Below are 24,912 nucleotides of genomic sequence, written 5' to 3' on the forward strand. Positions count from 1 at the left end.
AACCTGCTTGACGATCGAGAACAAATCTCATTGGTTCTTGCAGAAGCTCAAACGTGCTGCGTAACACGAGAATGAACCTCACTGGTTCTTGCTGAAGCTCAAATGTTCTGCATAACACGAGAATGAACCTCATTGGTTCTTGAGGAAGCTCAAACGTGCTGCGTAACACGAGAATGAACCTCATTGGTTCTTGCAGAAGCTCAAACGTGCTGCGTAACACGAGAATGAACCTCATTGGTTCTTGCTGAAGCTCAAATGTTCTGCATAACACGAGAATGAACCTCATTGGTTCTTGAGGAAGCTCAAACGTGCTGCGTAACACGAGAATGAACCTCATTGGTTCTTGCAGAAGCTCAAACGTGCTGCGTAACACGAGAATGAACCTCATTGGTTCTTGCAGAAGCTCAAACGTGCTGCGTAACACGAGAATGAACCTCATTGGTTCTTGCAGAAGCTCAAACGTGCTGCGTAACACGAGAATGAACCTCATTGGTTCTTGCAGAAGCTCAAACGTGCTGCGTAACACGAGAATGAACCTCATTGGTTCTTGAGGAAGCTCAAACGTGCTGCGTAACACGAGAATGAACCTCATTGGTTCTTGCAGAAGCTCAAACGTGCTGCGTAACACGAGAATGAACCTCATTGGTTCTTGCAGAAGCTCAAACGTGCTGCGTAACACGAGAATGAACCTCATTGGTTCTTGCAGAAGCTCAAACGTGCTGCGTAACACGAGAATGAACCTCATTGGTTCTTGCTGAAGCTCAAACGTGCTGCGCAACACGGGAATGAACCTCATTGGTTCTTGCTGAAGCTCAAATGTTCTGCATAACACGAGAATGAACCTCATTGGTTCTTGAGGAAGCTCAAACGTGCTGCGTAACACGAGAATGAACCTCATTGGTTCTTGCTGAAGCTCAAGCGTGCTGCGTAACACGAGAATGAACCTCATTGGTTCTTGCAGAAGCTCAAACGTGCTGCGTAACACGAGAATGATACTCATTGGTTCTTGCTGAAGCTCAAATGTTCTGCATAACACGAGAATGAACCTCATTGGTTCTTGAGGAAGCTCAAACGTGCTGCGTAACACGAGAATGAACCTCATTGGTTCTTACTGAAGCTCAAACGTGCTGCGTAACACGAGAATGAACCTCATTGGTTCTTGAGGAAGCTCAAACGTGCTGCGTAACACGAGAATGAACTTCAATGGTTCTTGCAGAAGCTCAAACGTGCTGCGTAACACGAGAATGAACCTCATTGGTTCTTGCTGAAGCTCAAACGTGCTGCGTAACACGAGAATGAACCTCATTGGTTCTTGCAGAAGCTCAAACGTGCTGCGTAACACGAGAATGAACCTCATTGGTTCTTGCAGAAGCTCAAACATGCTGCGTAACACGAGAATGAACCTCATTGGTTCTTGCAGACGCTCAAACGTGCTGCGTAACACGAGAATGAACCTCATTGGTTCTTGCAGAAGCTCAAACATGCTGCGTAACACGAGAATGAACCTCATTGGTTCTTGCTGAAGCTCAAACGTGCTGCGTAACACGAGAATGAACTTCATTGGTTCTTGAGGAAGCTCAAACGTGCTGCGTAACACGAGAATGAACCTCATTGGTTCTTGAGGAAGCTCAAACGTGCTGCGTAACACGAGAATGAACCTCATTGGTTCTTGCTGAAGCTCAAACGTGCTGCGTAACACGAGAATGAACCTCATTGGTTCTTGCAGACGCTCAAACGTGCTGCGTAACACGAGAATGAACCTCATTGGTTCTTGCAGAAGCTCAAACGTGCTGCGTAACACGAGAATGAACCTCATTGGTTCTTGAGGAAGCTCAAACGTGCTGCGCAACACGAGAATGAACTTCATTGGTTCTTGCAGAAGCTCAAATGTGCTGCGTAACACGAGAATGAACCTCATTGGTTCTTGCAGAAGCTCAAACGTGCTGCGTAACACGAGAATGAACCTCATTGGTTCTTGAGGAAGCTCAAACGTGCTGCGCAACACGAGAATGAACTTCATTGGTTCTTGCAGAAGCTCAAATGTGCTGCGTAACACGAGAATGAACCTCATTGGTTCTTGCAGAAGCTCAAACGTGCTGCGTAACACGAGAATGAACCTCATTGGTTCTTGCAGAAGCTCAAACGTGCTGCGTAACACGAGAATGAACCTCATTGGTTCTTGCTGAAGCTCAAACGTGCTGCGTAACACGGGAATGAACCTCATTGGTTCTTGCTGAAGCTCAAACGTGCTGCGTAACACGGGAATGAACCTCATTGGTTCTTGCAGAAGCTCAAACGTGCTGCGTAACACGAGAATGATACTCATTGGTTCTTGCTGAAGCTCAAATGTTCTGCATAACACGAGAATGAACCTCATTGGTTCTTGAGGAAGCTCAAACGTGCTGCGTAACACGAGAATGAACCTCATTGGTTCTTGCTGAAGCTCAAGCGTGCTGCGTAACACGAGAATGAACCTCATTGGTTCTTGCAGAAGCTCAAACGTGCTGCGTAACACGAGAATGATACTCATTGGTTCTTGCTGAAGCTCAAATGTTCTGCATAACACGAGAATGAACCTCATTGGTTCTTGAGGAAGCTCAAACGTGCTGCGTAACACGAGAATGAACCTCATTGGTTCTTACTGAAGCTCAAACGTGCTGCGTAACACGAGAATGAACCTCATTGGTTCTTGAGGAAGCTCAAACGTGCTGCGTAACACGAGAATGAACTTCATTGGTTCTTGCAGAAGCTCAAACGTGCTGCGTAACACGAGAATGAACCTCATTGGTTCTTACTGAAGCTCAAACGTGCTGCGTAACACGAGAATGAACCTCATTGGTTCTTGAGGAAGCTCAAACGTGCTGCGTAACACGAGAATGAACTTCATTGGTTCTTGCAGAAGCTCAAACGTGCTGCGTAACACGAGAATGAACCTCATTGGTTCTTGCTGAAGCTCAAACGTGCTGCGTAACACGAGAATGAACCTCATTGGTTCTTGCAGAAGCTCAAACGTGCTGCGTAACACGAGAATGAACCTCATTGGTTCTTGCAGAAGCTCAAACATGCTGCGTAACACGAGAATGAACCTCATTGGTTCTTGCAGACGCTCAAACGTGCTGCGTAACACGAGAATGAACCTCATTGGTTCTTGCAGAAGCTCAAACATGCTGCGTAACACGAGAATGAACCTCATTGGTTCTTGCTGAAGCTCAAACGTGCTGCGTAACACGAGAATGAACTTCATTGGTTCTTGAGGAAGCTCAAACGTGCTGCGTAACACGAGAATGAACCTCATTGGTTCTTGAGGAAGCTCAAACGTGCTGCGTAACACGAGAATGAACCTCATTGGTTCTTGCTGAAGCTCAAACGTGCTGCGTAACACGAGAATGAACCTCATTGGTTCTTGCAGACGCTCAAACGTGCTGCGTAACACGAGAATGAACCTCATTGGTTCTTGCAGAAGCTCAAACGTGCTGCGTAACACGAGAATGAACCTCATTGGTTCTTGAGGAAGCTCAAACGTGCTGCGCAACACGAGAATGAACTTCATTGGTTCTTGCAGAAGCTCAAATGTGCTGCGTAACACGAGAATGAACCTCATTGGTTCTTGCAGAAGCTCAAACGTGCTGCGTAACACGAGAATGAACCTCATTGGTTCTTGAGGAAGCTCAAACGTGCTGCGCAACACGAGAATGAACTTCATTGGTTCTTGCAGAAGCTCAAATGTGCTGCGTAACACGAGAATGAACCTCATTGGTTCTTGCAGAAGCTCAAACGTGCTGCGTAACACGAGAATGAACCTCATTGGTTCTTGCAGAAGCTCAAACGTGCTGCGTAACACGAGAATGAACCTCATTGGTTCTTGCTGAAGCTCAAACGTGCTGCGTAACACGGGAATGAACCTCATTGGTTCTTGCAGAAGCTCAAACGTGCTGCGTAACACGAGAATGATACTCATTGGTTCTTGCTGAAGCTCAAATGTTCTGCATAACACGAGAATGAACCTCATTGGTTCTTGAGGAAGCTCAAACGTGCTGCGTAACACGAGAATGAACCTCATTGGTTCTTGCTGAAGCTCAAGCGTGCTGCGTAACACGAGAATGAACCTCATTGGTTCTTGCAGAAGCTCAAACGTGCTGCGTAACACGAGAATGATACTCATTGGTTCTTGCTGAAGCTCAAATGTTCTGCATAACACGAGAATGAACCTCATTGGTTCTTGAGGAAGCTCAAACGTGCTGCGTAACACGAGAATGAACCTCATTGGTTCTTGAGGAAGCTCAAACGTGCTGCGTAACACGAGAATGAACCTCATTGGTTCTTACTGAAGCTCAAACGTGCTGCGTAACACGAGAATGAACCTCATTGGTTCTTGAGGAAGCTCAAACGTGCTGCGTAACACGAGAATGAACCTCATTGGTTCTTACTGAAGCTCAAACGTGCTGCGTAACACGAGAATGAACCTCATTGGTTCTTGAGGAAGCTCAAACGTGCTGCGTAACACGAGAATGAACTTCATTGGTTCTTGCAGAAGCTCAAACGTGCTGCATAACACGAGAATGAACCTCATTGGTTCTTGCTGAAGCTCAAACGTGCTGCGTAACACGAGAATGAACCTCATTGGTTCTTGCAGAAGCTCAAACGTGCTGCGTAACACGAGAATGAACCTCATTGGTTCTTGCAGAAGCTCAAACGTGCTGCGTAACACGAGAATGAACCTCATTGGTTCTTGCTGAAGCTCAAACGTGCTGCGTAACACGAGAATGAACCTCATTGGTTCTTGCTGAAGCTCAAACGTGCTGCGTAACACGAGAATGAACCTCATTGGTTCTTGCTGAAGCTCAAACGTGCTGCGTAACACGAGAATGAACTTCATTGGTTCTTGAGGAAGCTCAAACGTGCTGCGTAACACGAGAATGAACCTCATTGGTTCTTGAGGAAGCTCAAACGTGCTGCGTAACACGAGAATGAACCTCATTGGTTCTTGCTGAAGCTCAAACGTGCTGCGTAACACGAGAATGAACCTCATTGGTTCTTGCAGACGCTCAAACGTGCTGCGTAACACGAGAATGAACCTCATTGGTTCTTGAGGAAGCTCAAACGTGCTGCGCAACACGAGAATGAACTTCATTGGTTCTTGCAGAAGCTCAAATGTGCTGCGTAACACGAGAATGAAACTCATTGGTTCTTGCAGAAGCTCAAACGTGCTGCGTAACACGAGAATGAACCTCATTGGTTCTTGAGGAAGCTCAAACGTGCTGCGCAACACGAGAATGAACTTCATTGGTTCTTGCAGAAGCTCAAATGTGCTGCGTAACACGAGAATGAACCTCATTGGTTCTTGCAGAAGCTCAAACGTGCTGCGTAACACGAGAATGAACCTCATTGGTTCTTGCAGATGCTCAAACGTGCTGCGTAACACGAGAATGAACCTCATTGGTTCTTGCACATCAAACGAACATGCTTGAGCTTCCATTTACCACAACTGATGTGTGTTGATGAATGTTTATATGTGAATAAAAGCCTCAATTCAATCTGTTCATCATATGAAGTGATCGAGTCTCTTCAGAAATTTGGACTAAATCGCCGCACTCAATTCATATGGATTAGTTTTACGATCTTTTTATGAACTTTTTGAAGCGTCAAAGTGTCAGTTGTGTAGCTGTCTATACTATGGAGGGGCAGAAATCTCTCAGATTTCATCAAAAAACGGCATGAGGGTGAGTCATTAATGACAGAATTGTCATTGTTGGGTGACCCTTTAATCTTCTGTTATAAGAGATTGGTCTACTGACTCAAAATGAACCGATTAAAAGTGACCTACTGTCTCTCTTTTTAAATGTGTATGTAGGTATGATTCAGGCCCTGGGAGGATTTTTCAGTTATTTTGTGATTCTGGCTGAGAACGGCTTTCTTCCCAGTCTGTTGGTGGGCATCCGGCTAAACTGGGACGATCGCTCTAATAATGACCTGGAGGACAGTTACGGACAGCAATGGGTAAACATTATATTGCATCTGATCGCACCAAGGCCGTAACCATGTGTTGAACACTTGGGGGGACCAAAGATTTGTGTTGTTTTTTTGAGGGAGGGGGAGGGGGTCTTTTTAGTTTAAGTCGGCATGAAACGGAAGTTGAGATCGTCTTTTTCTCCTTATTGTGACGTATATCCGAGTGAAACGGCTTCTGAAATTAGAAAAAATTTAGGGCGGGGCTTGATATCGTCCTTCGGGAATTGATTGGATCGTTGGAAGTTGGGCGTTGCTAACAAAATGGAGGCAGATTTGAATGCCAGTTTGCACTCAGTTGTGGAGAAAAACTTATTTTCTCTCTAAATCTTTTCTACATATGTTACTGAGCATATTTCCTCACTTTTCGCTGGTTTATGCTACAGATTTAACTTATTTTAAGCCTTTTATGGCTTTATTTCTGTAAAACTTTTTTTCTCAGCTCTCCCTTATAAGGGGGGCGCGCCGTAAGCACGTTCACACACGCTGCATTCCTAAGTGCGAGCCGGCACGACAAGCTGTTTGTCCGACTATATTGAGTAATTTTTACATAAAAAAAAGCTTTTATTTCTCATATTTCTCTCTTTTTGCCTCAAGTCCTTCCTGAAGAAGGTATTGTGTACACCGAGAAAAATGCATCTAACCACCATATTGCTACGATCAGTGACAGGTTTCTGAGAGGCGGTGCAGAAACGAGATAACCCCGCCCTCGCGCCATAGCACATGACCGGGAGAGAAGAGAAGTTGTTTCAATGGGGGAGGGAAAGTTAACGTATTTGATTAAAGATTATACGGGTAAATTAATTTTTAAAAATGAATGAATTGCACAGATAAATCAGTTATAGTAAACACTACAATATTAAATATAAAAATACGAATTGTAAAATTTGATTTCATGCCGACTTTAAAGAAATCGAATAATTAAAGGTTTAAAAGGGATTTAATGGATTAAAGAAGAAATAAGAACTTTTAAAGAAGCTCTAGGTCTAATTATAACCTATATAGTTGTGAAGTAATCCATTTTAAACTCTTTGCAAATAATATTTTATTTAAAAACATGCACATATTCACTCTTGTTTGTATGTGTAATATGTCAAAAAAAAAAGTAAAAAACGTTTCTTGTCTTGTTACATTCAGTTATGAATGACATCATTTAAATGATGTGGAAAAATGGAAAAATTACATTAAAAAAGTAGTTTGCAGTATGTTACCCTTGGGTCGTTAAACGTATCCATCGTAAAACATATTACATTTTAGCTACTTATATCTTACCATGCACTCTTTCACTGTAAAAACTAAAATGGTCATGTTGGAATTTGCACTCATCTTCTGTGAACATTAAGCCTCGCCTTCTTTGATCTGATTGGCCATCATTTTGACACTGACTGCTGTTAGACCACTGAGGCAGAGCGGCCTAAAAATGTTCATTTTTAAACTGTGAAGAGCAGCATTAAGTAATATCAAATATTGGCCATAATTGCCTATGGTGGTTACGGCCCTGGATTACACAAACTATGCAGTGCAACAGTGGTACATGTAAATGTGGAGCATGCAAGAATTTGTAATCACATAATCTCTTTCTCTTAGACATATGAGCAGAGGAAGATAGTGGAGTTCACGTGTCACACGGCCTTCTTCGTCAGTATCGTGGTGGTGCAGTGGGCCGACGTGATCATCTGCAAGACTCGCCGCAACTCTGTGTTCCAGCAGGGCATGAAGTTAGTATCTCTCTCACAACTAACCGACATTTAAAAACTACATTTTCTGAAATGAGTTATCAAATTTGAAGCTCGGGGTTAGAAGTGACTAAACCAAACTAAACGATTGTGCTTGTCGTTTGTAGGAATAAAATCTTGATCTTCGGCCTGTTTGAGGAGACGGCTCTGGCTGCCTTCCTGTCTTACTGCCCCGGCATGGATGTGGCACTCAGGATGTACCCTCTCAAGTGAGTGTTGCCTACTGAGAAACTTCCTGATGGAACATTACACTGCAAATGACATATATGCTACATTATTATCATAGCAATAGCTGAGGAAAAACCCTGAATTATGAAATGTTAATTCTCTTTTCTCTCTCGTTTCTTCTCTCAGGCCCAGTTGGTGGTTCTGTGCGTTCCCTTACAGCTTCTTAATTTTTGTTTACGATGAGATCCGAAAACTCATCCTGCGCCGAAACCCAGGAGGTACAGAGCCTGAATTACTCTCTCACACAGATATTTTTTTTTCTTCTGTATATACTTTTGATATAAATATCGATATTTATGTATTTTCTCTGACATGGCTTTTTTTTGTAGCCAATTACACTACCATTCAAAATTTTGGGGTCAGTTTTTGAAATTAGTATTTTACGCTCATTGTTACATTTGAAAAATAATGTAAATAATTAAAAATCTGTGTAAATCGTTCTAATATACTCTTTTGAAGAAACATTTTATTATTTTTAAGGTTAAATTTTTTTTTTCAGGCATCATTGATAATTAGAAAGTTCAAAAGAACAGCATTACATTACATTATAAATGTCTTTACTCTTTCTTTAAAAAAGTCTTGCTGGCCCCGAACTAAAATCCAGTAAATATGTGTAATATCCTCCTGGGACCCAGAAAAAAAAGTTTTTTTGAATTTAGTATTTTTTTCTTGTGATAACATTGTTTAGAGCAAAAGAAAAAAATGGGAAAAAAAATAACATTTTTAAAAAATTATATTTTATTCATATGTTATGATATGTCCTCTGTAGTTGACACCAGGACTCAGATGTTTTAAAAATAAAATGACATGAAATTGCATGTATAGGCAAAAAAAATGGGATTTATTTTTAATTCACCAATCAATTTTTAGCTTTCAGGATTTTTTTTTAAATAAACTTTGTTTAAAGATGATTCTGAACTATGTTATGAAAGATATAATGAGTAAAATGGCCATACTTGGGTTTTCCCATTTAATACAATGTATCTATACACTGCATCTAATTTGCAAATTGATGTGTTCTTGGTACATGTAATGAAAAAACAAGTGTAATAATAATGGGAGTAATAATTGGCAACATTTTCACAATAATATATCATATTTCATAGGAATATTGATATGTAATTTCTTTCCCTATTCACTTGTTGTGTCTCCAAAATTCCTGATAAACATGATTTAAGTCCTGCGTCCACTACAGTGGACATTTATGAAATCAATGCCCTGTTTTGTAACAGAAAGTCATATTTTGATTAGAAACCCCATAACATTTTCCTGAGATGTTGATTTATAACAAACAATTTGACAATTAATATGATTTAAATTATAATTAAAAATATTATCATATTTCCATAAGAGTGCTAAACATTAATGTCAGCCGTTTTTTAAAGACCAAGAAGAAGTTGTTGTCCTGGTGAAACCTCCAAACATTTGGTATCTCTGCAAAGCCCCGAATGTGCTTTTTAAAACTGTGACATGTATGATGTCAGAGAAATTCACTACAATATAATGTCCACTATAGTGGACAAAAGTCTATTCGTGGGTCCCAGGAGGATAGTAACTATATCTATAAAATATTTATATCTTAAAATGAATTTTTGACAGTTTTTCACTAAATGAACCAGAAGGAATAAAAACAATACATAACAATAAAAAGTTAAACTGACCTACATATATTTTATGTTTTATAGACGATGCAAATGAATCCCTGAATCAGAATCGATTCACTGAAGTTGACAGTTTGAACTGATTCATGAAAATGAATCAAACTTTACAACTCTTAACATTTTAGTTACTAAAGTGGCAAGAAGAGGACACATTGCACAAAAAAAGTGCAATTCACAGTGTTTCTCATATGAATATCCTGTGAATATGTGATTTTAATATTCATGCTGTTGATGCTGAATTTTAATCATGGCCTTTTTCTTCTGTTTTACTTCAGGTTGGATTGAAAAGGAGACTTACTACTGAATTGTCAAATACTTCACTCATCAATTCTCCCTCATTCCCTCACTCTCTCTTTCTTAATCCCTTTCTCTCTCTTTTTCACAATCTACCCATTCCTCCTTTATAAACTATAAAACACCAATACAAAATCAACCATGTTTCATGTCCTATCTCCTTCCTTTTTTCTGAAATAAAACAAAAATGAGACGAGATGAGAGGACCAACAACAGAGGAAGATGGCAAAGCTCGTTTTTTATGTTTGTTCGTTTTTTCCGGTCCAAAGACTACAGCTGAATCTGCCAGTATCGAGGTTTACTAATACTATTAAACACACTGTTAGCATGTGCAAACGCACGGCTTTTGTAATGGATGTCTCGCATGACGTCTTTCCAAACCCAGCAGCTGCATTTAGATTCTGTCACAGGCGACAGGGACTTCTGCGCAAACACTGCCATGCTAGATTACTGTTGTACATCCCTCTCCATCCTCGTTGTCGGAAAAATACAAATAACCTGATGATAATGAAATTCATTCAGACTCTCGCCCTCTGCTGGGGAACAAGAGGAAGACAGCCACCTCACTCCAAACCGGTCCCGTCTCACCTGCCACATCCTCCCTTTCTTAGTCGTTGTTGGGTGTTGTTTTTTATTAATCTTTCATAACTTTTTTGTTCGATATGTTTTTATGTCAGAAGTGTGTCTGAGAGCTGCTTGGTTTCATTTTTTCTCAGACATGACAAAGCACACTGCCACCGTTCACTCTTTCTCTCTTTCTCTCTCTCTCTTTCTCTCTCGCTCCTCCTCTCCCTCCCCTTTTACCCTGCACTGCCCCCTCCCTCCCTGCTCTCGCTCCTTCTGTCCGTCTGTCCGTCCCCGTCTGTTTGTCTGTTTGTGAACGATGTGAAGAAGCCTCCCTTTTCTACCCCCCCCACCCTTTTCCCTCTTCCCCTGTTAAAAAAAAGAGAAAATACAATCTTTCTGTGTCCTAGGAAAAAGAGATTTCTCTCTAATGTCATTGTTTAAATAAGTGCAGAAAAAATGGAATAAAAGCAATGTACCAGTATGTGAATCAACAGCAAAAAAATGAAATAAAAAAGAAGGATCTCTCTTTTCTCAGCTTGGCGTCGGTTTGTTTTTGTGTCTGATGTCTGGCATGAATTCTAATGAAATATTAAACTTTCTTTTGTGTAATTTAAGGCCATTTCAGGACTCTTAAACATGCATTCACAGAGCACAAAATCACTTTTAATTTATGCCAGAAATCATTTTATAGGAGTGATTTGCATTACGTACTCATTTCTGTATTAAGGTAATGTTATTAAAACATAATCATGATATATAAATACTTTACAATTTAAATAAAATATCTCTTTTGCAGTATGACTGATAATTTGGGGGTGAGAAATGTGAATAAATGTCATGAAAATATATAGTAATTTTATTAGATTTTATATAATTTTTGGACTAATTGTAGGCAGATAATAAAAATATCACAGCTATTTGTTGGATTAACATGGCCAGTGAGAACTTTTACCTCAGTAATGGGTTTTCTCTGAACTCTGTTTTACTGTCATGAATTGACTCTCGCAGGTTTATCGTAGGTTTTATGAGTTCGGTGCCATGCCATTTATAGAGATGGCTTCCCCCAAAATAATATCACCACAATAATCATATTAAACATCTCGCTTGAAATCACTCACTAATATTTTAGTAACATTCGTCATTTCGAGGATGTTGTTTTTCAATACCATTTCAAAACGGGGTTATCATAAATTTAATTTGAGGTATAAAATAAATCCTGTAAATAAATAAATAAAATAAAATTGCTTTTTCACAGCCATACCACCCAGAGGTGTGGGTCACCCCGTTTAAAGAGTGTCTGCACACACAGATAGAGACAAAGGACCTATAACACCCTATATATTTACACAGGCTTATATATATACAGTTTGGGTTTTATATGAAAGAGAAAGGAGGAGACGGGCTGCAGTAAAGTCTTTGATGAATTCCCTGGTTACATTCAGCCGCTGTTTCATTTTGATGATGAAGAGGGCTCACAAACACACACGCACACACACATAGAACCACACCTCTAAAAACAGAATTACAAACATGCCTTGAAGCCAACTCTCCAAAATAACAGAAATATGTCTCCTCATTATGAAACACACACACATACTCACACGCTCCCCTTGTCAGCTGTCCTGCCTGCTTTAATCTTTCTGCTCAATGCAGACCCCCAATCTCTCTCTCTCTCTCTCTCTCCCCCTTTCCCCCTCTCCCTCTCTCGCTCCACTGTTCTGTGTGATAGAATATCGATCGCTTGCCTCGTCTCAGCAGAAAGGGGGAAGGGAGGGGGCAATGGTCAGATGTGCTCCAAGGTTGTCTCCTTGGCAACTGATAGGTTGAACCGGATAGGTCACAGGGTTGCCATGGTGCCTAGGTCGTCAGGGTCACCGAGAGGGGGAGGGGTCATGGGGCTGACCAGTAATGTTTGGGTGATAAGTAATTGTGGACATGCTCTGTGTTTGGGTGTGTGAGAGCAGGTCATGTTCATTTGGTATGCTCCTGTCTGGCTGTGTACATTCTTAAAATATATGGGGGGTTTTCACAGCAATGCCATAGAAGAACCATTTTTGGTAGGCCTACCCAAAAAACTTTTCTGTGAACCATTTTAAAAATCTAAAAAATAAAATAAAAAATCTAATAAAGAACCTTGATGTAAAAGGTTCTTCATGGAACCGTTGATACCAGTAAAGTACCTTTATTTTTAAGAATGTAAATACGTTTTGGCTGCTCTTTACTTCTCTCTCACACACACACACACACACACACACACACAGTCTATGTATGTTTACACGTTTCATAAGATGGCGCTCTTTGCTACAATAGGCCTAGTTTAATTCAAACAGTCCAAATAAAGAGACAAATTCAAAAACAAGAATTACTCATTAGGCCTACTAAACGGAGGTCCTTCCAGCAAGTAGTTTTCTTGATCTAAAATTATAATATTAAAGGCTCAGACCAGTTGCTCAAATCAGCTTCTGTTCTTCAAAACTACTTCACTATTATAAGAATTTGAGGTAGGCCTAAATAACTAAATTAAGCAAAAGCAAAAAGGAAGTCATTTTTGCATGTTTTCGTTATGTACTCTTTAGGCCTATATATGTATAACGCAATTATTTTTGGGATTATATTTATTTATTTGTAAATCTATAATACATCATATATGATTCCTCACACAATGCTCACGAGTGGCGAACTGTTGCTATGGTTACCTCCTGAGGCGAACGGTTAGTGCACTTTGACTAACTTAATCTAACTTTTGTCTTAATTTTACTTTCGTGGTCACTGAAATTATTAAAATCTATATACTTAAGACTCCCTCAACCTCCTGATCTTACTTCATGTGAGACATTTGGGGTAAGACTGACCACTCATAATGTTGCAATCCTTGCAGAGAACGGTTCGCGCCGCTAGATGGCGACCAAACTCGCCAAATCATGTGATTTCCTTTGGATAATTATTTGAACGCCGAGTTCAAGATTTCAATGGAGATTCAAGATTCTTCGTATCGAAGTTCATCTTTATATCAAGGTGACATTGTTATTTATGCTTATGTACACTTCTGCTTGCTTATAACACAAATGGTGCTACTGACACGATTTAATTTTGAAAAGTTATTCTACAATTATTTAATGATTGTATTCCAGCCAAAAGGGATTAAAACAAGACGTAAATTATTGTATTGCTACAAAATAAACTAAAAGGTTGGTTATAAACTGTGATTATGAGGTTACCTTACTGTTTAATGTTTAGCTACATTGTACAAAATGTTTGTTTACGTGATGTTAGCCGACGCTTTCTCTCAAAAAACGACTCGACTCAACTCAACTCAAATTTCGAGTCCCGTAACGTTAACTTACAGAGAAAGGTGCGACAATCACTCAAAAAAAATTCAGCTTGTTTTTTGTTGTTGTAACAGAATATTTTTTAGCTGGAACAAGCTGGTTATTAGCTAGTTGAGCAGCCACTATTTTCCAAAGTCCACCTTGAACTGATATGACCAGGTTTGTTGGTAATATAGAAACTAATTGCTGCTCCAAAACACAGCATCCATCTTAAGCTGTATTTCCAGTGTACAAAGATTTGGCCTATAGATCCAGTAACAAACCAATACACAAGCAATTAATGTTGATTCATAGTACCAATTCACACTAAATCTTAGTGGATTCATAACGTTTTGTAAAGTATTTCATATAAAGCCATGTGTGTGTGTGTGTGTGTGTGTGTGTGTGTGTGTGTGTGTGTGTGTTTGTGGAGGTAACACATGACAAGGTGTTTCTGAATGCTTTCATTTTAACCGATCAGCTGTTCTGATATTTGATATTTGGAGATTGTTCCAATGAAGAACCAGGATAGAAATGGATGAAAAATTCTGGACATGGACGAGCAGGAACTCTTCATGTTGAGGGGGATTTAAGCCACCAGAAGTGGCTGATTGCAGTGACCAGACTGGGGTGTACGAGTTTGATGAAGGATTTTAGGTAATGGTTCTTCGGGCCATCGGCAGCATTGCAGGCTGGGAACAGTGTCTTGGGTTTAATTCGTACAGTTACTGGCAGTCCGTGTAGAGAGCTGAGCACAGGCGGAAAATGAGAGAATTTCCAGAGGTTAAATACAAGTCGAGCGGCAGCATTTTGGATGCGCTTGAAGGACCGTATAGCAGATACAGGTGGACCAGAGATGACTGAGGATCAGTAGTCTATCTGTGATTTAATAAAGCCTTGACAAAGCACCATTAGTGTTATTCAACATATTCCCTTTCTTTGTTGAGAGCTCGGAACCATAAAAAGCTTAACTGCCATTAACCCAAATCCTACTGTATCATATTTGATACACACATTTCTAAGGCCTCTAAATTATCAGCAACACAAAAACTTACTTTTTTTTCCCACCAAGTAAAAGGCCTTTTAGTATAGTTCTACCTTCAAGGTATGTATTTTTATATATGAAATCTTTTTATAGAGTAACAATAACTTTTATGTTGTTAGTGATATGTGAAGATGAACCCTGAGGCAACTTTGGTTTACTTGATTACCCAGGCATCATTTTTTATTTGAGAAAAATCACATAAAAATTTTAATTTGTACATTTCTCGACCATTTTATTGCACTGCGTTATGTTTTGCCCCCACAAAAACAACTACAGAGCTTTGATCATGAAAATAATTGTATGTATTTACTATTCAGGCATTTTATGTAAGTTGTCTGTTATAAAAATCCAGTTGATTTAGCTATCATAATTTAATCTTTTTGGCCATATATTAATATCTGCAATTGCATATTCCAGGCTCAGTTTGGGAAACTTTACAGTCATTATTGCAATGATATTTCCATAACATGACATTTTGTTTCAACTCGTAATGTTTTTATATATAATGTGTATTTCAAAGTGAAGAAGGATATTTAATAACAAAGAGGTTCGAGTTAGATTTGGCATATTTTGATGAAATATTACAAAGCCAAAGATTTTTTCTGCACCAATGAATCTGATGAAGCTTCAGTTTTGAATTCATGATGACTTTAAAAAGGCAAAAATGATATCTAATAGTACTGTGCAAGTTGTATTTGAGTTATATTTTAATATAACCGCGCATACATGCAGAATTATAAAGCTCATCCATTAAGTCGTGTATGATGGATTTCGAATGTGTCAATGTCCATCAAGTGGAGTCCCACCCTCAATAACTCTCAGGCTCCCTCACAAATGTGCCCCTCTTCCCCATCAGTATCTACTCTGTCGTCATGGAAACAGCCAAGATGCCGGGTACAACAAGGGAAAGTGAGAGAAGGAGAGATGGAGGGTGAGGGACGCAGGGAAAAATTGTCTGAAGGTCGCTCACAGATTAAAGGTGGGTGATGACAACTGTGCATCTGCAGTGCCTTCTAGAGGCTCAAGTTTGGGTCCTCATGTTAATAACATGAAATATCATTCTCTGAAACATCCTCTATTTAATGCTGTGTTTTTGCATAGTCCTGCGCAAACCCCCAAATATATATCGCCCTCGGTTGTTGTTCCATCGGTTTCTCGCCATGTCACACCCATTGATCTTCCACTTTCTTTCTCGCTCACTCTTTCTCCCTGAAAGAGCCAGATGGGGTGAGCGTTTTTTATTCTCGGAGGCCTCCTGCACGTGCCTCCTATTCAGAGCCTTAAAGCGTTTAATTCATGAGGGGTTTGATTCTACAGAGAAGGGGCCTCTACATCCCTCCCTCCGCCCGCGTTCTTTCGCCCCTCTCTCTTTCTTTGATCCACTCTTACACCATTTTATTTCTTCCTCTGTTCACCCCCCCCCCCCCCCCCTCTCAGCTCCTTTATTCACTCCCTTCCTCTTTTTGAACGTTTCTTTCCTCCAAACATTTCTACATTTCTGTTGCTTCCCTCCATTCAGCCTTGGAATTCGGTTTATTTGCCACGCTCATGACTGAATTTCATATTTAAAAGCATTGCCTTACCTTTTGGAGAAATGCAACGGTAAAAAATGGAAAGTGTAATAATAGTAATATATGTTTTTGTTGTATTTTATCAATGCGATTTGACTTTAATGCACACCCAGCCATCAATGGCAAAGAAATGTTGCTTTAAGCTGGGGTTTTTCGTTTTTCGTATAGATGCATAGAGTATGTGCTAGATTGACCCTACCGCTCTCTGATAATTACACATTGAGTTAGTGACCATTATCCTGTCAGGTGCCTGTTTGATAAAGCTGTGATAAACCTTTCTCCTGTCCTTGCTTTGCTCTCCCACTGTCTTTCTCTGTTCTTTAATTTCAGAGCTGGTCGTCTCCGATAGCTTGAGATTCTGGGATTCTTACCTTTTTTTAAAAAAAATAAAATGTAGAAATTTGGACCCACCTTTCACCCGCTGCCGCACTGGTCACAGATAAATATTTTTGATTAACTTGAATAGGAAATTGGTTAATTTTCATAAGCACAACTGTTATAATTTGAGAAGTTTAACGGGGTTCATAAAAATCAAAGACAACTATGACTGACATTGAGAGGGCAGTGCTTGAATGATTCAGATTAGTTTGTTTATATATATATATGCCTACACACACACACACACAGTATTCTCTCATAGAACATAGACAAAAATGTCCTGTATGCAAATTTTGACCATTTATGTTATGGATATATTCATGTAATTTGCCTAATGTTTATTCAAATTTCTTATAAATGTATCTACATCGAATGACAGAACTGAGGAAACACAACTAAGGGGAAATGTGTGTTCAATCCAGCTTTAAAATACACGTGTTCCCTCCATTTTGACGACATCTCTCTTTCCACCTGTCGAGGGGACCCCGGTGGCAGAAACAGTGGGATTATTTAGTGCCGTTGGGCTTTAATTGATATTGAATGTGGTCAATATTTATTCGGCTTCAGTTAACGCGAAAATAATAAGGCCTCATGTTCGCGACCGACGTGTTCCCGGATAGAGAGGCCGATGCGCCGTCGAGTGAAAATCGATGAACACACTGAGTTAATTATGAGAAATCAATTAAAAGGATGGAATTGTGACTTTTATAAAGAGCGAACTGCCATCGGGATATCGACAGGTCGAGAGGGGAGCGAGAGACACTTCCTCCCAGCGCGCGCGTGTTTGAAGTCTCGAGCGCGCGGCTGGTATCTCTCTATCTAGAGAGATGGAGAGAGAGACGGACAGACAGTGTGTGAGAGAGAGACGTGCTGACACCAACTACAAAGATTCAGTGAACATCTTCCAGGTTTAAACTCCGTCTGTCTGTCTTCAGGAAGCTGTATTGGCAGTGTAAAGGGCTTCACGTATTTGCAACGTATTTAAGTTATATTTATTTTGGGAGCTGGACATTTATGACATCTTAGAAATGTTTGCATTGTGTGTAGCCTATGGATATTTAAACACTTACTTTGACAAAAAAGGCCCACTTTTACCTGACTGAAAGACATTCTTATCCATTTTTCTCACCCTCTCGTTCTTTTCTTTTTTCTTTTGCCATCCATCCACCAATTCGTTTAAAAGGGTTTAATAGTAGCCTAAAGTTATTAAAGACCCAAATTGAGGACGAAGAAAACACGGATTTAAGACTGATTTTACCCAATTATTTTTCAGAGACAAACTATATGGTTTGCCTTTGTTAAATTAATATGATTTTTAAGAAGACGTTTTTCACTGCTCGTCTGCAAAAAATTAAATAAAAAATGCTTCATACTTGTGTAACCTATAGGTTTTTCTTAAGCTTTATCCTTATTCAGCAAATACAATATCCAAACTTTTCTTGTCTATTTCAGAACGGAATAAAAGAAATCGCGCTTTTGTCTTATTGTCTAATAATTTGATAGTTTTCGATTGTAGTGTTTAATCCAATGTTTTGCTGTATAGGTTTTATTTTACTAGGCTAATTCTTCGTACCTCAAAGCAACTTTACTGTTGTGGTATTTAATGTAGTGCTAAAAATCATCGAATTTACAATTTAGTTTAAATATTAGGGTTTCATTGTTTCAAATGCATTTACTGCTCTCATCATAATGTCCATGGTGTAACATTTATATTGCAAAATTGTTACAATTTATAATAGGCTGTAGAAGCATTTGCATTTATTTTTTAATTATGCATTAACATGTTTGCATTTTTGCATATTCAAAAATGCAAACATGCTCTACATAGGACTTTAATCTAACGAACATATTAAAATCTTGAGTGTAAAATAAACGCAAAATTTAGGCTATATACAAAGTTGAATATTAATTCTAGTGTCGTAATCCCTTTGACTTCAATCGTCAAATTTCGATTAGGAACTGAAAGAACGTTTACTATAGTCTTTTTATTTGCAACCTGAAATAACTTTTAGATATTTCAATTTAAAAATGCATATATGCACTTATTAAATTACAGGCAAATGCACGGGTAAGAGTGGCTATTATTAATGCGCCTGCCTGCCTTTATATTATGAATATATTTGTTTAATTTGTGTATTTAGATTTATGATAAATGCGTCTATTTCAAATGACAGAATTAGGAAGGGAACAGAACGTGCAGTTTTTGGTTAAAAAAAGTAAATGGAAGATGTAAAATCTACGCAATTTACGTCCAGTAGCTATTTGATTTATTCTGCACATCCTTTTTTTTGTGGTATTACGTACTGCTTTAGGACAGAAGTATAATAAATGTAATTTGTATTATCATATGCATGCATATGCTACAAAATAAATTATTATTTTGTAAACTTCTATCTTAATTATTCATGTAGAATAACAAAAAAATTACGTAAACATATTGCATAATAAATTGCGTGATAAATCAGTGTAATAGAATATTCATGTTTCCAGATGTTTCATAAATTATTGGTGTGGACATATCGTTCGAATTTTATAAAATAAAATAGAAGGATATGAGTGTGAACCTTGCTATGTTTTGTATTGAAGGACTCGTCAGGTTCGTTGTTTCCCTGGCGTTTTAGAAAATTTCACTCACCTCAGCAAAAAAAAAAGCTGCAAAACAGGATCGATCTTTCAGTTTTGACAACAATTTAAACAAAAACTTATGGTCCAAAAGGCTTTGACTATCTAAATAAAAATTGAGAAATAAACAACCCTGACATTAACGCTAAAAAATACAATTTGTCCACACAATGTGCAAAGCTGTGCAAAGCCCATTAGCTCGCGACCTCGGTGTCAAAGGGCAGCTGGTCAGTCTCCAGACGCACTGGCCGCGAGAGCGCGCATCGTCTTCTGTCTTTATTGCTCTATATTTCATTAGTGAAGAAGCTCATGCCCAGCACACACATCAAAACCATATAAAATATTAGGAATCCAGAGATATAGACTTTATATTGTGGTAGTGTAAATATCCATACCTATTCATAATTGCTACCTATTTCTAATGAAAACCAAACCTAGATTATTTCAACTATTGTACCGATATGTAGGCTACATACAATTATTTTATTTTATTGTATATTTTTATTATATAAATAATAGGCTAAATAATAGAAAATTTAAGTAAATATAAAATATTTATATTATCCTATTAGAATGATGTGTCGATTGTGATAGATATTAAATAATGATATTTCATGGTGGGATTTACCTTGAATTAATTTCGCTGGACACATGGCCCATAGAATGGAAACGGTGTGTATTCTGCAGTGGATGTCATATTTGGTCTGTTTGTGATCAATAGCTTTGATTATCTTGAGCTGATCATTGACTTTCTGATGTGCCATCATAAGGAGAGTCAGTGAGGTATTGACCTCCAACACTGCTTTACTTCAGCTTTTCCTGTCTTCAATGTTTGTGCTTATATTAGACCAAATCTTTGTGTGTAAGTTGCATTTTGCTGTATTACTTCAAACAAACAAACAAACAAACAAACAAAATCTAAAAAGTGAATCTTAATAAGCTATAATGATGGTCATTTTATTCTCGACCATTGCCAATATATAACATTTATCCATTAATGTTTTATGTACAGAATGAATAAAATGATCTGATAGCTTTGCGACAAACACACATACGCATGCACACACACGCTCGCTCCGTGAGCTCTGTGCTGGTTGGTTGTCCAGGTGGTTAGAATGCGGGCAAGCGATCAAGTTGAGGGGTTGAAGGTCAATTTCATCCCAGACGAATGACCTCATTCGCTGCAGGCTGACCCCTGTGGTCAAACTGGTAAGGGGAGGAAAGAGAGATAAATAGAGAGAAAGAAAGAAGAAACGATTGGCAGTGGGACTGGTCATCTAACAGTCATGCTGTTGCCGTCTTAGGTGTTGTGCGAATTCTCCTTTGGTTTGGTTCTGGCATTGTCCTTTCATATTAACTAGATTTCCACTCTCTGTCTACACGTCTTTCTCTCTCACTCGCTCTCATGAATTAACACCTGACCTTGACCACTGACACTGAACCTAACCTTCAAGAGTGCCTAAACATCAACCCCCACGGCCCCAAAATGCGCACGCACACACACACACACATAAAGAGAAAGAAGAGGGAAACACACAGATGTCCAGCTAGAAGTGAGGATGTTAAATGTCACATCATGAATTGCACTTCAATCCACACAGGTTTCTCCTCTGAATATTGCTCATTTTTTATTTCAGACAATAAAAAGGAGAGATGGTGAATATCAATAACAGCAGTAATGTCTCCACTAAATTCGATTGTCTTTCACAAAATGTCAGTTTTGTCATCAGCTAAAAAAAAAAAACGTGTAGTGTATTTTAACAATTAGAAGTGGTAAAATTGTACTGGCAGCAATAACGATCTCCTACCACCTTCGCTATATATATATATACACACACACACACACACACACACACACACACACACACACACATACACACACATACACACACACACACACACACACACATGTTGGGTTTTCATGTTTTATGGGGACTTTCCATAGGCGTAATGGTTTTTATACTGTATAAACCGTATTTTCTATCCCCCTACACTGCCCCTGCCCCTAAACCCATCACAGGAGATATTCTGCATTTTTACATTTTCAAAAAAACATCACTTAGTCTGATTTATAAGATGTTTTCCTCATGGGGACCTAAAAATGTCCCCACAAGGACGAGGATTTTGGATATTGACATCTTTGTGGGGACATTTTGTCCCCATAACGTAGGGATTACCAGTCCCCACACACACACACACACACACACACACACACACACACACACACACACACACACATATACACCTATATACACATATACACCTAAATACACATATATGCACACACACACACACACACACATATATACATATATATATATTATATTATATTATATTATTTAAAACATAAGAAATAGTATAGTATTAGAGACAAGACACAAACGAGGGAATGCAATGTCAGGGAAAAAAAAACACTAACCACAGAATTCTCCAGACAAGTATTTACACTCCTATAGGTTTTGTTACTTCTCCTCCCCCAAACACCCCTCTCTTTTTCTTTCTTTCTCCTCCTTCCTGCTTAATCCCTGCCTACTTCACCACATGTTTTCTAATCCCAAATATCAGAGGTATCCCCCCCTCGCCTTTGAGCCCCTAATGCTGTAACCTCCTTTGATACAACCTTCTTTGCTTCCTCTTCCCCTCTTTTTTCCTTGCTCTTATCACTCACTCACACTCCCTGCAGTTGTCCTCTCGTGCCTTGTGTATTGTACTTTCTCTTTTATATTTAATTCCCAGTGTGTTTGTGCCATTTGTTTCTCTATATTGTTTCTCTAATTATTGTTTCTCAAATAATTGCAATTAAACGCATTGTATATTTTATGTATAAAAATGGATTTCTTGAACTTGACTAGAAAAATCCTATGAAAAATTATTTAAAAATAACAACATGCTGTATTTTCTTGTTTACTGCATCGTGATGTCGGTGGACTGTGAGAATATGTAGCCTCATGTGCATGTTTGTTCATGTTGCCAAGTGTCGTATCAATAGGTTAATAGGCGTGGTGTCACATTCAGTAAGTCGCTGATTAGTTGGCACTTCACCAATCCATACACTAGTCAGGAGTCATAGACCCCTCCGCATTGATTTCCCCCTTGCCTTAAGAATGAGGTAGAGGTCGGCATGGGGTTCAGGTATTGATCGACCCCAAATCACAACCCACCCGCTCCTAGTCAACCTGTGCCACCATAGCTATCCCATGTTTTCATAGGGTGAGCCGACGGGGCTTTGCTTTGCCTCTGCCTCACCTGATTGGCCGGATGCGGCTCGGTCAAGGTGCGTCTGTAATTGGGCCTTGCTTTGATTGACAGCTAGGTTTACATGCTTACCCATGGATGAGCGCCCCTGTGTTTGACCATCTGATGGGACCGTTGAACCAACTGCTACGCTCTCGCATAAAAAACATGGCCGCGGATAGGCCCTCTAACCTTTGACACCCTAATTTGCTTAGTCACCATTTAAAGTTGTGTGATGGTCCATTTAGGTTGGCCGTCGTCCATAATTGAGTCCTCTCGCTGGCACTCGTTCATTATTTGTGTCAAATAATTCCTCCCTTCCCCTCTCCCATCCGCTTTTTCTGCCTTTTCTTCACTGCTGGATAATTACATGTCATAGTCCTCTGTTTTTTTTCTTCTTCATCCCCACCAGTTTCATTGACTCTATACATCCCTTTTCCTTGCCCACTTCCCTCTATCAATGTTCAGCTTTTCAGCTTCCTGATTCCCAGCTGTAATCTCATCGCGTTGCTCCCCTCGTTCTCCTTTTCCCCCTCTCCCTCTCTCTCTCTCGTCTTCACTGTGTAAGCAAGAGAGTAGAGGTTGTTAAACATTTTTCTTCTCTCTTAATTGTTTTGACTTGTGCCATCGGCATCCCGATTAGGGCCCATTGATTTCCTAGTGCTAAGTGCATTGATTTCTACATTTCTTATTGATCTCGGTTCTAAATCTACCCACACACAGTCTCAATGCACAAGGCGAGACAGAGAGAGAGAGAAAGAGAGAGGAGACGAATCTGTTAAGTGTGTCATATGTTAGCCTCAAAAGTAGTTAAAAACTTATTAGAATGACCTGCATAGTGAATGTGGCTGTAATGAAATGATTAGATCATAGTCATTGGTTGTTACCTGGTTTAAAATGTACATGGCATATTAACCTTTTAAAAAGTATTAGCGCTGCCAAATCGATTAATCGTGATTAATCGCCTCCAAAATTAAAGTTCTTGTTAACGTGTGTGTGTACTGTGTATAATTGTTATGTATATATAAATACACACTCATTCATGTATGTGTATATTTAAGAAATATTTGCACGTATATACTGTGTATATATATTTATGTAATGTATATATATATATATATATATATATATATATATATATATAAAAATATTTTTTTCTCTTAAATATATACATGCATGTTGTGTGTATTTATATATACATAATACACACATATTAAACACAAACCTTTATTTTGGATGCGATTAATCGTGATTAATCAATTTGACAGCACTAATTAAATATTATATGAAAAGTATTCAATATTATAGTGATTTATTTTAAATATCATATAATTTTATAAATATTTTCTAAAGTAAAATGATTTTGAATGCAAAAATACAATTCATGGTACTAAACAATGGACATAGAATATCACACACTTATTTACTCCAACACACACACATGCTCAGAATAACACACGCTTTACCTTTAGCCTCTGCGTAGCCACACACACACACACACACACACTCGGCACCCCATAAAGATCACAGACGGTGTATTGGGGCTTTATCCTCTTCCGCTGTAACGGTGGATCACATATTCAGCAGGCCTCTGACGGGGCAAAATCAGCTCCCCCTCTCAAGCTAGTCTGCGCACTACTGATAGCCCCGTCCATGTCATAGCATTAGGCCACTGCAGGCCGCTGCGGGCGAGACACATCGCAAGCACTTTGGGGGTCGATGTCTTTTACTAGCGCTGACTGCTGGATCTTCAGCTGCTGTTTCCCAAGTCTTTGATCGTGTTAAGGCTAGCATAGCGTGGAATGATGGTAGAATCTGTATGAAATGGAAAAGACTCTTTGTGGTGGGTCCAGTAAAGGAAGCATTAATAAAAAGAAGAAATAAAAAAATCTTGTTTGTGAATTTTAGCCCCCATAAGCAAATGTGTGAAATTGAAATATTGTAAGTGTTTGAAAGGCTATGCGAGAAAAGCTCAACCAGGCAAAAGATGTAAGCAGCCTAGCATTCGTCAGACTGTATCTCAGATCAGCCATTATAATATTATCTTCATCGATAATTGAATATATCGTTTTCGTCTCCCTTCATCCCAGGTGTTGAGGCAAATTATAAATCCATTAAACAAGAAATATCAGAAAGAACTACAAATCCCAACATGGCATTGATGAGCATGCTATCTATCAAGAAGACAAGATCCAATTGGTGATGACAACATTAGCGCTGAGCAATTATTACCCAACTGTGTGTGTTAAAAGAGAGCTACGG

At 39.1% G+C, this 24,912-nt stretch overlaps 1 protein-coding gene across 1 annotated transcript in view; it reads left to right on the plus strand.

Moving 5' to 3' along the window:
- Window positions 1-11,025, plus strand: part of atp1a3a (ATPase Na+/K+ transporting subunit alpha 3a) — a 51,020-nt gene extending 39,995 nt beyond the window's left edge. The window contains exons 17-21 of the mRNA XM_079829955.1: window positions 5,852-5,997; window positions 7,594-7,724; window positions 7,850-7,951; window positions 8,097-8,188; window positions 9,907-11,025. Coding sequence (XP_079686081.1) covers window positions 5,852-5,997; window positions 7,594-7,724; window positions 7,850-7,951; window positions 8,097-8,188; window positions 9,907-9,935 — 500 coding nt within the window. The 3' untranslated portion in view covers window positions 9,936-11,025. The remainder of the gene's footprint in view (window positions 1-5,851; window positions 5,998-7,593; window positions 7,725-7,849; window positions 7,952-8,096; window positions 8,189-9,906) is intronic.
- Window positions 11,026-24,912: the final 13,887 nt, after the last annotated feature.

This window comes from Gobio gobio, assembly GCF_949357685.1.
Source record: "Gobio gobio genome assembly, chromosome: 11".
Lineage (NCBI taxonomy): Eukaryota > Metazoa > Chordata > Actinopteri > Cypriniformes > Gobionidae > Gobio > Gobio gobio.